The 16,803-nt window shown below is 40.2% G+C and overlaps 1 protein-coding gene across 2 annotated transcripts in view; it reads right to left on the reverse strand.

Annotated features, from left to right (window-relative positions):
• The window catches only part of Iws1 (interacts with SUPT6H, CTD assembly factor 1), a 48,450-nt gene extending 31,941 nt beyond the window's left edge, over positions 1-16,509 (reverse strand). For both annotated transcript variants that reach the window (XM_055625483.1, XM_055625484.1), the window contains exons 1-3: positions 16,216-16,509; positions 13,833-13,945; positions 1-569 (exon numbers count right to left, since the gene is read on the reverse strand). The exon at positions 1-569 is cut by the window's left edge and continues 365 nt beyond it. In XM_055625483.1, the coding sequence (XP_055481458.1) occupies positions 1-569; positions 13,833-13,945; positions 16,216-16,249 (716 nt within the window). In that variant the 5' untranslated portion in view covers positions 16,250-16,509. The remainder of the gene's footprint in view (positions 570-13,832; positions 13,946-16,215) is intronic.
• Between the last annotated feature and the right edge of the window lie 294 nt (positions 16,510-16,803).

Genomic DNA, 16,803 nt, shown 5'->3' on the forward strand with positions numbered 1-16,803 from the left:
TCACTTTCAGAGTCACTGGCCTGGGGCCTTGGGGGATCCTCACTTTCCGAGTCGCTGACTCGGGGTTTGGGGAGCTCCTCACTTTCCGAATCACTAGCCTGAGGTCTTGGAGGATCCTCACTTTCTGAGTCACTGATCCGAGGTTTGGGGAGCTCCTCACTTTCCGAGTCACTGATCCGAGGTTTAGGAGGCTCCTCGTTTTCTGAGTCACTGGCTTCGGGTCTTGGGGGATCTTCACTGTCAGACTCGCTGACCTGAGGCTGCAGAGCATCCTCAGCCTCAGAGTCACTGGCCACATGTTTTCTAACCTCTTCCTTTTCAGAGTCACTTGCGTGGCCATTAAGAAGCTCTTCATTGTCAGAGTCGCTCCCATGCTGGTTGACGTCGTCATTTTCAGAGTCACTGGCAGGAGACTCTGCATGTTCCTCAGATTCAGAGTCACTGTCCTTTGGCCTGTGAAGCTCCTCACTTTCAGAGTCACTGGCATTAAGATTGGAGGGCTCATCATTCTCAGAGTCTGTTCCATTATGTCTCTTGGTCAAGCCATCTTCTCGATCACTAGTTTCATTCTGAAAAAGTTAGAAAAAATTAGTAATGTCAAAAAAAAGGGTAGTGAAGCCTTAAAATTTTTAGCATTTTTTAAAATTTTGTAGGAATATGGGCATACTTAAAGATTTTTTTCATCCTATACTTATAAAAAACCATCACTTTAAACTAAGACCAGTTTGGCCCCCAAAGAGAAGTATAATCAAATCTGGAGAGCACACTCCTGGATGTAGGGGGTCTCTGTTTTTAAAAACAGAGCCTTAATTCCTCACATAATTCTGGTTACCCAAAAAAGCAAACATACAACGAAAATTCTCACAAAAGTATAATCCCAAGTTTTATGAAATTGACATTATTTTAACGGGAAAATAGCTTTACTATTAAAACTTTAATTATTCAAATGGTTAAACAGCATATATTGTTAGCCATGAAATCTCAACAAAAAAAGTAGTTACTATTTTTTTTTGGGGGGGGGGTTCGAGTCAGGGTTTCTCTGTGTAGCCTTGGCTGTCCTGGAACTCATTCTGTAGACCAGGCTGGCCTCAAATTCAGAGATCAGCCTGCCTCTTCTTCGAGCGCTGGGATTAAAGGCATATGCCACCGCTGCCCAGCAGTTACTATTTTCAAAGCATCTATTAAGAGCAAACATTATGATTGGCTATTTCCTGTTGGTTCACTTTCTCTTCACAATAGTACTTCTCATGTAAAGAAAACAGGCTTTCACATAAATAAGGACTGTGACACAAACCTATAATGTCAGAACCCAGGAAGCTGACAGGAGGGATCAGTTTGACAACAGCCTAGGCTACAAAGTAGCAGGTCACGTGCAAGTGTTTGTGAGTGTGTGCAGACAGCAAGAGAGAGGGGGGAAGGGAGAGAGGGAGAGGAAAAAGAGAGAAATTAGAGGGGTACAGAATGAAAAGGAAGGGTAGAGGAAAAAATATGGGAAGGGATAACTAATACTAAAGGCTTTTAGAAAAAGTCCTATGAAAACCTACTAGTGTACAAACTTTCTAAAATGCATACACATATAAAGAAGAGTTTAAATGGAACTACCATATAATAGCATGGCAATACCCAAACCAAATGAAAAACTCAGTACCAAGAACAGGATACATCTTTTTTGAGAAATTCCTCCCAACATTATAGGTTATTGTCAATGCTACTAGAACATGATGGTGAGTTCCTATTGCTGAAGACCTATATACTGTAGCCATAGAACATGGAGAATTTATCGGTACTCATCTGGATGCTTCATCCCTATTGGCTTGCTTTCATAATGATGAAAGGTATTATGCCTGCTATCAGAGGAGAAAAGTAAGCATTGGCCTCACTTACCTAGCTACAATAATGACCTGCCTGGTAAGATATGCGCAATGATTAGTATGGCACAAATGCTCTAGGAGTAACCAACTACCTCTTTTTTGAATTTTATTTAAGGCCTGCTCCATGAGATGGCATACATACCTTATACTGTCAACAAGACCAAGAGACTATGGCTAGGTAAATTATGAAGTTAGGTTAGGAAAACCTATTACCATCATTCCAAAAAATGAATATAGCACTACAATGATTCCTAATGACTATTGCTAAACCCATATATCAATACATATCATTCAACCCTTCTAGTAATAGATGAAAATTAACAGAGACCCACAACTGGTCAATTGGTAGAAAATATAAAGATTTTGGATTGCTCAGCCCTAAATGGGATGTTTCCCAATCATATCTCTCCTCTCAAGACTCATGGATCTATGGAAAGAGGGAACAGAAAGTTTATAGAGGTGGTAAATGACTCCAAGGAAATTTCCAGACACAACAGGGCACAAAACAATTGAACCCACAATTTTGACAGCATACACAAGACCTACAAAAGCTCAAGCTGGAAATTCTAGCATGGATGGAGGAGGGGAAGGAAGTATAAGTCCCACTGTGGAGTTGAGGAGATACTGGCATTTGATAGCTCCTGGAAGAAAGTTAGTTTTCATTAATAAACATTTGGTATATTGATCATACCCCAGAGGAGGTCCCATATCTAGTAGCAGGCAGGTGTGGTGGTTTGACTGAAAATGTTCCCCATAAACTCTTAGGAGGTGTGGCCTTGTTAGAGTAGATGTGGCTTTACTGGAGGAAGTCTGTAACTGGGTGGTGGGCTTTGAGGTTTCAGATGCTCCAGACAGGCCCAGTGTCACTTTCTCTCCCTACTGCCTGTGGATCTAGATGTAGAACTCTCAGCTACCTCTCCAATACCACATCTGCCTACATGTTGCCATGCGTCCCACTGTGACAATAATGGACTAAACCTCTGAACTGTAAGCCAGCCCCAATTAAATGTTTTTCTTTATGTAAGAGTTGCCATGGCCATGACATCTCTTCAAAGAAACAGAAACCCTAACAAAGACAAACTGGACTCAACGGAATAAGAAACAGACAGGGAACATGTAATTGAGTGGGTAAGGATGTGAAAGAAGATCTGGAAGGAATTGCAAGAGGGACAATAATATTATCAAAAAAGCAAAAAAAAAAAAAAAAAAAAAAAAAGAGAGATGCAGGCAGGCATGTATCTGTGACTAGAGAACTGAGGCTTAGTTTTAAGAATAAAACTAATATAATTAAACTAACATACAATGTAACTTGAAATACCTGCCCACCTTCCTTTCTCCCAAGTAACTCTTTCAGAATAAGGTTCAAGCTAGTCATGGTGGAGCATATTTAAAATCCCAGAATTAAGGGGGCAGAGAATAACTACAAGTTCAAGGCTAGAGTGAATATACAGTGATTACCAGGCCAGCCAATGCTACATACCAAGACTTCAGAGAATTGCAGACATTGTATTAGTTACTTTTCTGTTGCTGTGATCCCAGCACCATCATCAGTGGCAGGCAGCATACAAGGCACTGGAGCAGCACCTGAAGAGCTCACATCTCTGTCTACAATCAGGAAGTAAAGAGCTCTAATCTGAAATGGCATAAAACTCTTAAAACCTCAAAACCCAGCCCCAGTGGCTTACTTTCCCCAACAAGGCCATTCGTTCTACTTCTTCCCAAATAGCCAACACTTGATGACTAAGTGTTGAAGAGCGTTATGGTAGACCACCATAAGGTAAACCACCATAGACACAGAGAGAAACTAGATTCACGGTACAAACGTGATATAAAAATAATGAAAATATCATTATATATTATTATTGTTAAACATGTCAAATACAAGTATTTTAAGATTTAGAGTACTCTAGTGTTGGTTCTCCTCCTGCCTGGGGCCTCTTCTCAGCAGCCCATGAAGTCAGGAGTGGCAGGAGATGAGAATCGAGCCTGGAATGGCCAATGAGAGCCACACAAGAATCACACATCCCGGGCAGCTGATGGCTAGTTCAACTTTAATTCCAGAGAACAAACGTTATATACCTCTAGGGGAGTGAGTGGGGGGCTCCAGGAATAGTTGTACATAATTGGTTGGAACTAGGCACTTCAAGGATGCTTGGTTTGCATTATACAGCATGCTCCTATCATAAGAGTAGAATGTCAGTACCTAATTAACATTTAATGTGCAGGGAGGGGAGAGCTAGCAGGGAGCTGTATCATATATTAGATGTAGCAGAGACCATATATTAAGTGTGGTTAGCAGAGTCTGTGTCTAAAGACACTCTCCAGATGAAGTCAGACAGAGAGCAGGGGACCCCGCCGAGAGGAGGGAGTTCTGCCTTTAAGAGCTGAGCTCATAACCGCTATCCAATCCAGGTAAGAACTGCACCCTCAACCAGCAGGGTACCTCCAACAGTCTAGAACCTCAACTTTATTTCTGGAACCTCAATTTTCAATAATAGTAGTATTTTGTCCTAAAAAATGTAATTAGGGGCTCAGTAGGGTGGCTCAATTGGAATGGTACTTGCTGTCAAGCCTGATAGCTTGAGTTTGATCCCCAAAATCCACACAGTAGGAGAACTGATTTCTCTAAGTTGTCCTCTAACTTACACATACTTACACATGAACATATGCTCACAGGTAATAACGACAAACACACACCCAAAGGTAAAAAAGCTAGCTCTTCAAGTGCATAGATGTAACAGCTGCCACTACACGACATTATGTCAGGACTTAACATACTCTGAAACATTTTTTCAAAATAGAGATAATTGGAGAAAGTACTTAGTATGGGTAAGAACAGACATAAAAACTAACGGTCAGTGACAGCCATGATGAAAAATAGCTAGAACATGAAGAATTCCTAGTACAAAGAAACTTTGTCTTTAAAAATAAAGTCAGTTTCTCAGATATGCTTAAGCAGGACTTCAGGTTGAACCCAACTTTGAATCCATTCCTATGGATCTCATGAAAATACTTGGATTCTGTCCTTCTGGGTGAAGCCACACAATATTCACTTGCTAGGAGTTACTTCTACCAAATATTTCTGTTGGCGGTAGGTCCAATACTAATTACTGGCACGTAAGATCTGGTTACACCTATCTTTGTTTTGTATACCTGTCTAAGACAATTTGATTGACTGATTAAACAGCCTATACCTGGTCAGGGCAGAATGGGGTAGGCATGGCTTAAGTTAGAATCACAGGAAGCACTGAGGGACAGGAGAAAAGGAAAGAGGACACCACTATGGGTTAGCCTGGAGAAGAAATCATGTGGGCCTGGAGGAAGGACTCCCAATAATGGTGCAAAAAGGCCCAGATAAAGAATACAAGGATTATGTATGGAAGGTAGAACCGATGAGAAGGATTAAGATGGATGGCACTGGATGGGGGCTGGGAGATGGATGGTGAGGATATTTAGGCAGCATAAGGAAAATATCTGCCGGGCCCAAGGTAAATAAGGCAATTATGAACTAACAGGTATCTGTGTCTTACTATTTGTGATAGCCAGTTAAATAATACCACCATGATAATCTTAGGGCTAATAATAAACATTTTATAGTCCAACATTTCTAATATTTTTTTAATAACAACATATTTCATAGGGTTGTACTTTATTATTGTAGAAGAATTCTTCAGGGATTTCCATGGCAAAGAGACAAACTAGCTGCTTGTGGTCTTGCTATGGATTAGGAATCCCTATTATAAAAGAGTATACACACGAGGTAGTAACTCCACAAGTGTTCCTGGGGATCTGCTTATTATCATTTCATTTTACTTGACCCATGGAATGTATCACAATTGCAGAACTGGCAATCAAAAAAGCACTTTTCCATGGGGATTTAGAAGCTGATAATTCTTCAGAGCCTTGAACATTCTTAATAGGCAAATGTAGAAAGAAGTGGATTCCCTTCTTGTATTAGAAGTAAACACGGCGTCACCTTACACATACTAGGACATTACTTTAGCACTTGGCCTACATTCTTACACCCACCACATATACACCCATTTTGAGATACTGTCTCTTTAATACAAGCAGGCCTTGAATTTGCTAGTCTCCGGTTAACAGCCTTCCAAACAATTGGGATTCCAGCCAACTAGGATTAGAACCAATTCAGAAATGGGACCTTTATAGGACCGTATGAATACATTTCTCAAGGAGAAACCAAGAAATCTAGCATAAAACTTGGATAAAGATGGCTTCGATTTGCCCTTAAAAATGTTTTTCATTTTATTACCATCACAACAGCAGAGCATTTCAAAGAAATGCTAACTGCTTCACATAGACACTGAAATATAACAAGTTTAGGAAACTTTCCAAACTTGCAAGCTTTTCAGAACTCAATTTTTCTCAAATTCTTAGTAAGTACTCAACATCACACTTGATTCCTTGTCATGGAGGAAACAGGCATTTATCAAATGCATACCCGGACTGCAGGAAGAATATACAATGCTTTCACCTTAGCACAATTCCTATTTCAGAAGCGTATGTGAAAAATTATGTAGAAAGTCATTTAAAAATGCAAGCATTTAAAAATTTTTCATCACAGAGGCCTATCATTAGAGTACAGAATGCTTTCTAGTGCAAATGTACACACATATTTGGTGAATGATTAAAAGAAAAATGTAAAACAAACAATGATTAATTCAATAAACATTTATTTAATGATTACTATGATCAAAGCTGTGGCTGTTTCCCAGGGCCTAGCCCTAAGGATCTATTTTTCTAAAGAGAAGTCAGGCAAACATAAGACAATATGTAATAATATGATACACAGCATTATGAAGGCATACAAGATACTTGAAAACCTATATGAAATAAAGCACACAGCTGTAAAATGTGTGTAGACATGTGTTTTTGTATTTAGTTTGTGATGGTTGAATAAAGAAATTACAATAGGGGATGTCAAGGGAATTCAGGAAACAACAAGAGGCAAAGGGGAAAACAGAATTGGCTCCTGAACATATTCCATGACATATCTACCACTCACCTCATTAATCAAAACGATTACAGGCTAGCTAGTTCCAAAAAAAATAAATAAATAAAAATAACAATATTCTCAGAATCAAAGTGAGATCAATGGCTAATAGTGTAGAATAAGGACCAAAGCAGTTCAGAAATCTCAGGAACTCCAGGGTTTTTTTCCCTGAGGTACCATCAACAGTGTGACTCAGTGTTACAGGATATTTGATCTTATTTTGTACCCCGAGATTGTGAACTGTAAAAAACCTGTTTATTGTTTGGTGTGGCTCAGTCCTAACACACATCTTGAATACAGTAACTTTCTGTTTATTGTAAAAAGGTAATTATGGTATGGCTCAGCCTTAGTACACACCTTTAATCCAAGAGCTTTCTGTACATAGGATTTAATAAAGTTAATCCTAGGCAAAGCAAATGACAGAGACCTAGTAGAAAAGAGGGGCTTTGAGAGAAGAGTATTTAAGACAGCATGGAGAAGGGGCTCTTTGGCTTTTCCTCCTAGGCTGTCAGCTGAGCCAGCAAGCTTTTGGCCTTGGGCATTTGGTGTTTAGCGATTGGTTGTTGGCTTTTTTCTTCAGGATGTGAGCTGAATAGGAAAGTCAGTCAGCTGGGTGTTTTCTCTGCCTCTTTGAGTAACAGGTTTTCACTCCAGCATCTGGCTCCTGAGTTTTCAATGGTAAAATCAAACAATTTGGGATTTTTCTTTCTTTATAAAAACAACACAGCTCTAACCACTAAATCCAAAGCTTTAATGTCAAAAATTTAAATTTTAGTTGTGTGGGTGGCCTATACCTTTAATCACAGGTGGATCTCTGTGAGTTTGAAGCCATCTAGGGCTACAAAGTGATACCTTTGGGGGAGGGGAACAAAACAAACAAATAAACAAAACCTAAAACTTAAATACCCCAGAGGGACAAGCTAACTGGTCCAAGCAAGTGAGATGTGACTTAACTCATTCAGGGAAAACAGAAGCACAAGGAGACAACGTGAGCTGGGTAGCCCTCCCAAAACATATCTGCTACCCTCTAACCTGGATTTCCTAACACATGGTGTAAGCACCTATTACAAGGATATTACATATGATAATTGTGCAGCATATGAATTCTTATCATTTTAAAACTTTACATACAGGGTTTCTTCTACCATACTGGACTCTTATCATATATACATATATATGTATATATACATATATGTATTTTAGGTATGTATAGACATGCATGCACACACTTGGTTTGTTCAAGAGAGAGTTTCTCTGTGCAGCCCTGGTTGTCCTGGTCACTCTGTAGCCCATGCTGGCCTCGAACAGAGATCTGCCTGCCTTCGCTTCTTGAGTGCTGGGATTAAAGGTGTGGACCACCACCACCTGTCTATCATTTTTACTTTTTATATTTTTTCTTTTTGTGGTACTAGAGACCGAACTCGGGACTTCACGGATGCTGGGTAAGTGTCTACTACTCAGCTTTACCCAGTTCTTTTTTTTGTTTTTGTTTTCTTCAAGACAGGATTTCTCTGCATAGCCTTGGCTGTTCTAGAACTCAGGCTGTAGAACAGGCAGAGATCCACCTGCCTCTATTGGAATTAAAGGCATATGCCACCACCGCCTGTCCTATCACTTTTAAAATGAGCTTCATACATATCCGGGCACTCATCCATTAGGTGGCATGGAGGGAAGAAAAAGAGCAATCATTTCAGTGAAGAGAGAGTAGTTCTAGGCATGTAGGTACACATCTTTAATTTCAGAACCTGAGAGACAGAAGCGGTCAGATCTCTGTGAGCACAAGGCTAGTGGAGTTCCAGGCCAACCCTGTCCCAAAACAAAACCAAAAAGAAAAAAAGAGAACTAGTCAGTAGACCCAAGCAGGAGGCAAAGGCATTATAGAATTTGAAAAGACTGTATTCTAGAAATTGAAACTACACAGCTAAAAGGTTTTAAGGTTATCAAAATATTTTAAAATTTTAGAATTTTTATCAATATAACTGAAAACCTAATTTTTTTTTTTCAAAAAATAGAAATCAGACACGAGTATAACAAACATTACAAATTGTCAGCAAAATTTCTTTAAAATCCTTTTTTTTCCAAACAGGGTCCCAACTAGCCCAGACTGGCCTCAAACTTACTATGTAGCTATGGTTAAATGACCTTGAATTTCTGATCCTTCCTGCTTCTACTTTCTGAGAGTTGGGATTACAGGCATACACAACTACATCTAGTTTATACAGCACTTAGGGGCTTGTAATGTTCTAGGCATGCACTTTATCAACTGAGCAACATCCCTGGTCCAATTTCATCTTAACAAGGCAAAAAAATTCCCACTTAGAACTGTCAAAAAAAACTCTGAGCATTCTGGGGTATGTATCCTAAGATTTCTTTGCAATCTTTCACACTGCAGTTATAAATAACTATCAGTTATCCACCATAACAATCTTGTCATTTCACATTCAATAGCAATCATGCTCTGACAGACAAGGGCTATAGCACATAACAGGAATAACTGACCTTTCTGTTAAGAGCCTTAGCCTCTTAATTGCTGAGCATCTCTCAGCCTTAACTGACATTTCCAATGTAAAACTCCCAGAGAGGGAAAATTGCAACACTTTAAAAATTCAATTTTTCCCATAACAACATACAAAAACAAAGCTACATTTTAGAGTATCCCCATCTGTCACAAACTACCTTACAAAGTCAAACCAAACACTCCTGATAAATAAAAAAACTGATTTTACACAAATATGCAGATTTTATGATGAGGAAAATAACTCCTACCTGCCTCTCCTAACTCTCAATTTAGTTCTGACACAGAACCATTCATTTCACTCTGCTGCCTCTATGCCCTTTACACATGCTGTGTCCTTTATTTTTAATCACTTTCCCTTTTTATCAAACTTGGCAGCCAAGAAGCTTGGTAAAAAATACTCCTCACCTGAAGCTTTCCTTTTCCATCTGCCTGTCTGGAAAGAATAAATTTTGCACAATGTAATGTCAAAGTTAATAACAGACACTTGAGCCACAGAATAGCCTGGGGTCTAAACCATAGCCACTTAAGGCTTCATGAATATCAAGAACACACTCTACCACTGAATTATATGCCCCTATCCCTTGTGTCATTTGTAATAAGCAATGTGAACATCTTTGATTTGGGTTTCAGATGGCAGGGATGAGGCACAGAGTCCTGGGATCAGTTTCTATGGTCACATACTGTACTGACACATACTGCTATATCTGTATTATGAAATCATTAAAATTATTCTTCGTGAGATTCTTAATGACATGGTGAAATACTTAATATGTTATCTTAAGCAAAGAGATAAAATAACATACAGACACAAAATATACAAATCTTAAGTAACTTAAAAGATATATAGAATTTATATGTGTGGGAGAAATAATCTCTACAGGCTACTTCTGAGACAGCAGTATCTTGGTCTTAACATCTTTCTTTAAAATGATTTAATTTCCAAGTTTTCCACACAAACATTTACATATTTAGGACACGTGTTAGTACATATTTAGGACACGTGTTAATACATATTTAGGATACGTATTGTCAATGTTTACCACTAAGTATGAGGCTATGAGATGGCTACTTTAACAAGTTTTAAGTTGACAGTTAATGCTGTCCCAAGGTGGAAAATTAAAGATGGTTCAGCAGCCAAGAGCACTCACTGACTGTTCTTTCAGAAGACCTGGGTTCAATTCCCAACATCCACATGCTGGGTCACATCTGTCTGCAACTCCAGTCTCAGGAGATTTGACACCCTCTTCAAGCTTCTACAGGTACCAGGCACACACTCAGTGCACAGACATACATGTAGCCAAAACACCCATACACACACACACAAAAAGATGAGAAAAAAAAAAAAAAACAACAACCTTACACTATTAATAATTCTGTTTTAACATTTTACTTTTAGGGACATGGAGAGATGGCTCAGCAGCTAAGAGCATAAGCCACTCTTCCAGGGGACACAGGTTCAATCCTTAGTACCCACTTGCCCACTTAGAACTGTCTGTAACTCCAGTTCCAGGGGCCGTAATGACTCCTTCTGGCTTCTGAAGGCACCAGGCATACATATGATGCCTGGATATACATGGAAGCAACCACATATATAAAAAATAAAATAAATAAAATAAAATTCAAACACACACACACACACACACACACACACACACACACACACACACACAAACTGTAGAGGCCAGAAAAGGGTGCCAGATTTCTTAAGCTAGAGATACTCCTGACACAGGTACTGCCCACTGAACTTGGGTCCTTTGGAAGAGCAGCAGGTACTTCTAACCACTGAGCCATACTCTCAATCCCTACACTAGTAATAATTCACACCTGTCATTACTTAAAACTAGAACTTATTCAAGAGCTTCTGAAACACTGTATGACATCAAAGCACCTAAACAACAAGCCATTCTAGAACCTGTAATTTGCTGACCTCCCATGCCCTACAGCTTACAATCCCTGTACTTGCTCCTTAGTGTCCCTTGAAGACTTTAAACACACTACCACTTGAAATCAATGGTGGGAATGTTCCTTCCCTACAGACACATGCCTAAATGGCTATCACCTTGACATCCTTCCCCAACTTTCCCTTTTACATAGGTCCTACATGGACCTGCTCAACATGGAATACTACCTCCCATCTTTGTACCCTACATTGCTCCAATTTTGTTCTTTCTCTCCATTTGTCACTTTCTAACAGACTACACAATTAAAGATATTTATATAGTTTGTCTTTCTCTTTCTACTGGAAAATTAACCCAACAATGGGATTTTGATTTTTAGTTATGGGTATGTCCAAAGCATGATACACATAAATAAATTAATGATGTGAATGTATAAACTGAAAAATAACATGACATATATATAACATATATATAAACAATACAATTTAATACAATTTCTAAGACATATCTACTACTTAAAATTGGACAGTCTTCTACCTTATGTAATAAAAATGTCAGTCATAAAATTCTTTGAAAATCTATTGACCTTTAACATTCCTATTTCTTTCAGTGTATAGCTACCAAAGACATGCTGATTTACTGCAAAGTTAGTTTCATGTTAATACTAAAAAAGGCTATATGACTAGGAAGGTACATTAAGTAGCTTCAAAAATATTTAGGACAAATGTTAAATATATACATAATTCACCACTATTCGGTTATTAAACTAAAACAGCTTTTAAAATCACATTTGCCATTAAGTATGGTTATACATGCTTGTAATCCCAGCTGCACAGGAGGCTGCTTGTAATCCGAGAAGAATCAAAAGTTCAAGAGCAGTTTGCGTTACAGAGGACAAGGCTCTATCCTAGGCAATTTAGCGAGACTCTGCCTTAAAAATAAAAAGAGATGTTGAGATGGCGCCATCGGTAAATGCACTTGCCACTAAAGCTGGTAATTGTTACACGATATTTGATTATTGTACATAGAAAACCTAATTGTTAGCAAAATATAAAGGCCCAAATAGCTATTGTGTTTGTCAAATGCAGTTAGCTATGTCCCAAAGAGATGCAATCTGGGTGTTTCTCTAAAAGCCTCCATAGATAAGAATGTTAAAAAGAACGGAAAGTTTGGGCTGGAGACATAGCTCAGTGGTTAAAAGCACTGACTGCTCTTCCTAAAGGACCCAGGTTCAATTCCCAGCACTTACATGGCAGCTTACAACTGTCTGAAACCCCGAGAACTGACACCCTCACACATACATGCAGGCAAAACACCAATGCACATAAAATAAAAATAAATAAATTAAAAAAAAAAAAAAGAATGCAAAGTTCCATAGGCAAGCTGCTTGGGAAGAGGTCTTGTGGTCTTTGCTTGGTAGCCTTGAGCTACCCTGACTTGGCTTAGAGCCCCATACCATGATGGCTCAACCTGCCAACGGTGTAAGGGGAAAAGGTACAGACTTCTTTTAAGCAATTGGGTTTTTAACAGTGGTCCTTATTTAAGTTTGCGAGAGCATTTTTAAGGAGCTCCGGGTAAGAGATAGAGATCCTCTCTTTAGATTTACAGGAGCAGGGAAACAGCTGTGGCAGGACATGGGTAAAACAGAATTCTACAAAAGAAAGCTAAGTAGCCCTCTTAGGTTTAGAAGATCCCGAGAAGCTCAAGAAAAAGGCAGACTAGCAGGGTAGAATGACACAGATAGAAAGATTTCTAAAGAGCCAGCAGTTGAGTTGTAGAATCAGGCTTGTAAATAGGTACTTTTATATATATTTCAGAAAATAAAGCTACCTCACTGAGCTAGCAGGTTTCAACCTCAGTTTATACCTCCTGCCTTTACTGGTATAAGTAGAATTTAAATGGTTACAGAAAACCTAAATTCAATCCTCAGAACCCTCTTGGTGAAAGGAGAGAACTAATTCCTGCAAGCTGCCCTAACTTCCACATCATGGCATGCCTAGCTCCCACTCAGATAACTCTAATAAAAAGTAGAAGCTAGCTCAATGGTATAGTGTTTACTTTCCTAGCACATTTGCAAAGCCCTCGGTTTAATCCCAAGTAACACAATAACAAGCCTAAATAAACAGCAAAACAGTACATTTGAGTTATAATCCTAGGCCTTGCCACAGATCAAACAAGCCTAATTCCTGACATAAACTTTAATAAATGATATCTCCCGACTATTTCAAGTGGTATTTCTGACTACAAATGCCAGGTATTATTTAGGGATAGCAAAGCCTGCTAATACATTACACTCTGAATAAACAGGCATAGCCGAAAACTGCCTAGTATTTGAAATCTGACCCAACACAACATTTTTCTCTGTGATCACCACTGACTGGACTATCTCTACACATTTTTAAATAATCTACTAATTTACACCCTTTCACTTCAGGGATGAAAAGAGCTGTGGCAATCTCTAAAACCTCTAAAGCTCCTAATCAAAGCAGGTGCCAGAGAGGTGTAAGGAAAGCCTTCTCAAGACACGGTACCTCTGAAGGCCGCTGTACACTTCCAGTGTCGGATCCGGAGTGCTGCTCATTTGCATCGTCCTCACCTGACCCTGAGTCCCGCTCGTCCTGCACTGGGGTGGCACCACCATCATCTGCTAAGACAAGACAAAGCCTCACTCAGAGTACAAGATGGACAACATCTACAACAATGTTTATGCTGAAAGTTAAATGAACAGCTACAACTAAGATGGGCACACCTAACATCAGACCCGAATTTCCTACTTTTTGCAGAAGCATAGCTACTGATGCAAATGTTCTGAACAGCAGTAGAGTATTCAAACACTAACAGCTATTACCATGTGACGTGGCACACAGCAGTGAAAATATTCCATTAAGGTGAAGCCTAGAAAAACCACTAACTGTCAACTTGTCAACCCAAAAATCATCTCAATAATAGCTGGGTTTTTTGTTTTTTTCTTTTTTTTTTTTTTAGTGTCTGTCTTTCCAGAGCACTTACTACCTTCTAATGCAGTATGTGACTCTATAAGTAATTTTGTTTACTGTGGACTTTTTTGATTCATAATTTAATCCCTGGAGCCCAGAATGGTATACAGGAATGCTTGTTTATGAGTGGAGAACACGAGGGACTTCAGTCCAGAAATAGTATAAGTTCACTGAAGTAAAAACTCTTAATTTTATAGAATGAATAGTAAATATGAACTGTCACCTAACCTTAACCAATACCTTAAAAATACAAAGTGAAATTATCTTTGGGAGGCATTTAGGGCTATTTAAAGACCTAAGACTTGATTAGCAGTTTAAGAAATAAGTAAACAAATAAATGTTAAATGAAACAGTCAACTACAAGAAAGACAAAAAAGCAGGATAAAAATGGAATGACCTTCATACTAATGAGATATTCTATAGCTGGGCATGGTGGTGCATGTCTTTAATCCCAGCACTCAAGACGAAGACTCAGAGGCAGGAGTTCAAGGCCAGCCCGGTCTACAGAATGAGTTCCATAACAGCCAGGGCTACACAGAGAAACCTTATCTCAAAACAAAAACAAAAGTAAACTTTGTATAGTAACAATAAAAAATTAGTTTCAAAAAGTTTAGTAATTGTGTGTTGGATGACAGGAGAGATGAGGGCAGATAAGGAGTTAAATTATTATTCTGGAATAATAGGAAAACATCACAGAAGGGCAAAAAAAAATAATATAACTAGAGTTAAGAATACAGACACAAGAATAATTAAAATGAAAAACCAACTAAACACACACACTTTTAGCCCTAGCACTGGTGAAGTGGAGGCAGGCTGATCTCTGTAGATTACAGGCCCGCTTGGTCTACAAACTGAGTTCAAGGCCAGTCAGAGCTACAGAGTGAGACTGTCTCAAAAAACACCATACCACATCAACAACAATCAAAACAGCCAGAAGAACAGGGTGTGTGTGTGTTAGGGACTGCTATCTTTTTGCTACCTCAATGTTCCTTGTAACACAGCCTACACACCATGTCACACGGAATTAACTTTTGAACTTAATTTTAGAATGTCAATGAACTGAAAAATACTTTGAAAACATTTTTTTAAAAATGTTTAGGGCAAAACAGGAGGAATTAGGCAAAACATTAGGATAACAGAGTCTGTTATCACCACTGTTGTCATTACAAATTCAAAGTCAAAACTGAAAAACAACTTAATACTTAACCATCTATTACAGTACTTTTGATACAGAAAATGCAAAAGAAATCGGCACAGAAGCTCTTTTAGCCAGCCAGGTCCTTGTCCTGTTCATCTTTATGTCTAGTGTGCCTAGCATTGTGGGGCCGATTGAGTGTGGACGGCACGAAAGTACCAGAGACTCTTTCCCTGCTTTAAAATACATGTGTATACTTAAGGCTCCTGCGCTTTCTTCCTGGGAAGCCAATATTACAGAAGAAATTAAACTAGCCCTAAGTCTACAAAGGATTCCTGTCCTCCATCGGACAGTGTCTTAGGATCCTGGGAAAACCCAACTCCTGACAATTCCCTTAAAAGGACCTATCTCTTCTCTGGTAGAGAAAGTGACAACTTTGAGCCAAAAAGCCTTCGTAGACCAGGAAGACAGATTCCCTTAAGAGTTCCCCTCTCGGCCAGGCGGTGGTGGCGCACACCTGTGATGCCAGCACTCGGGAGGCAGAGGCAGGCGGACCTCTGTCAGTTCGAGGCCAGCCTGGTCTACAGAGCAAGTTCCAGAGCAGCCAGAGCTACACGGAGAAACCCTGAGGGGGTGGGGGGGAGAGAGGGAAAAAAAAAAGAGTTCCCTCTCCCCGGTCCCGCCCCAACCTAGGGAGGCAAGAGGGGACACCTCACCCTGCGGTCCCTCTCCCCAGCTCTTCGGAGCCCGAGCCACGGCCCGGTTCTTCCCGTCCCGACCCACCTGACTGGTCACCGCCGTAGTACTCCGAGTCCATGGCGGGCGGGCTCTCGGCGGGGAGGGTCCACGCCACGCGCCGCCCCCGTCACGACCTCCCTGGCGGAGTGTCACGCCCTCCCTGACGGGGTGACCTCCCCGGGCGGCGCGGCGCTCCTGCGTCGGAGAGTCCGAGGAGTCGGCAGCGGCGGGCGCGGACGCTTCGACTAGGAAGCGCCGGCTATAAACAAGGGCCGTGCCTCAGAAGCCGGCAAAGTGAAGGTCCGCGCTCAACTTCCCAGAAGCACCTCTGGGGCCAAAATGGCGCCTGCCCACGGCCCTCAGAGTAGCGCAATGCGCAGGCGCCGTCACCCTGGTGTCGGCCAATCAGAAGATGCTATGGTAACGTGACGCCGCGGCCCCGTCGGGAAAGAGACTGCTGGGAGAATTGAGTGGGAGCGGGAAGTTCGGCTTCGGGCCGGGTTTGGTCTGGCTCCAGTAGAAGTGATGTTAGTCGCTTGGCTCTGTGTTCGAGCTTGCTGGGAGAACCATTTGCAGTTCTTGCGAAAAATGAAAACCCGCTGAAGTTACGTCTTAACCTTCGGCCAAATAACT

This window comes from Psammomys obesus, unplaced genomic scaffold (genome assembly GCF_907164565.1).
Source record: "Psammomys obesus unplaced genomic scaffold, mPsaObe1.curated_primary_1811, whole genome shotgun sequence".
NCBI classification, from domain to species: domain Eukaryota; kingdom Metazoa; phylum Chordata; class Mammalia; order Rodentia; family Muridae; genus Psammomys; species Psammomys obesus.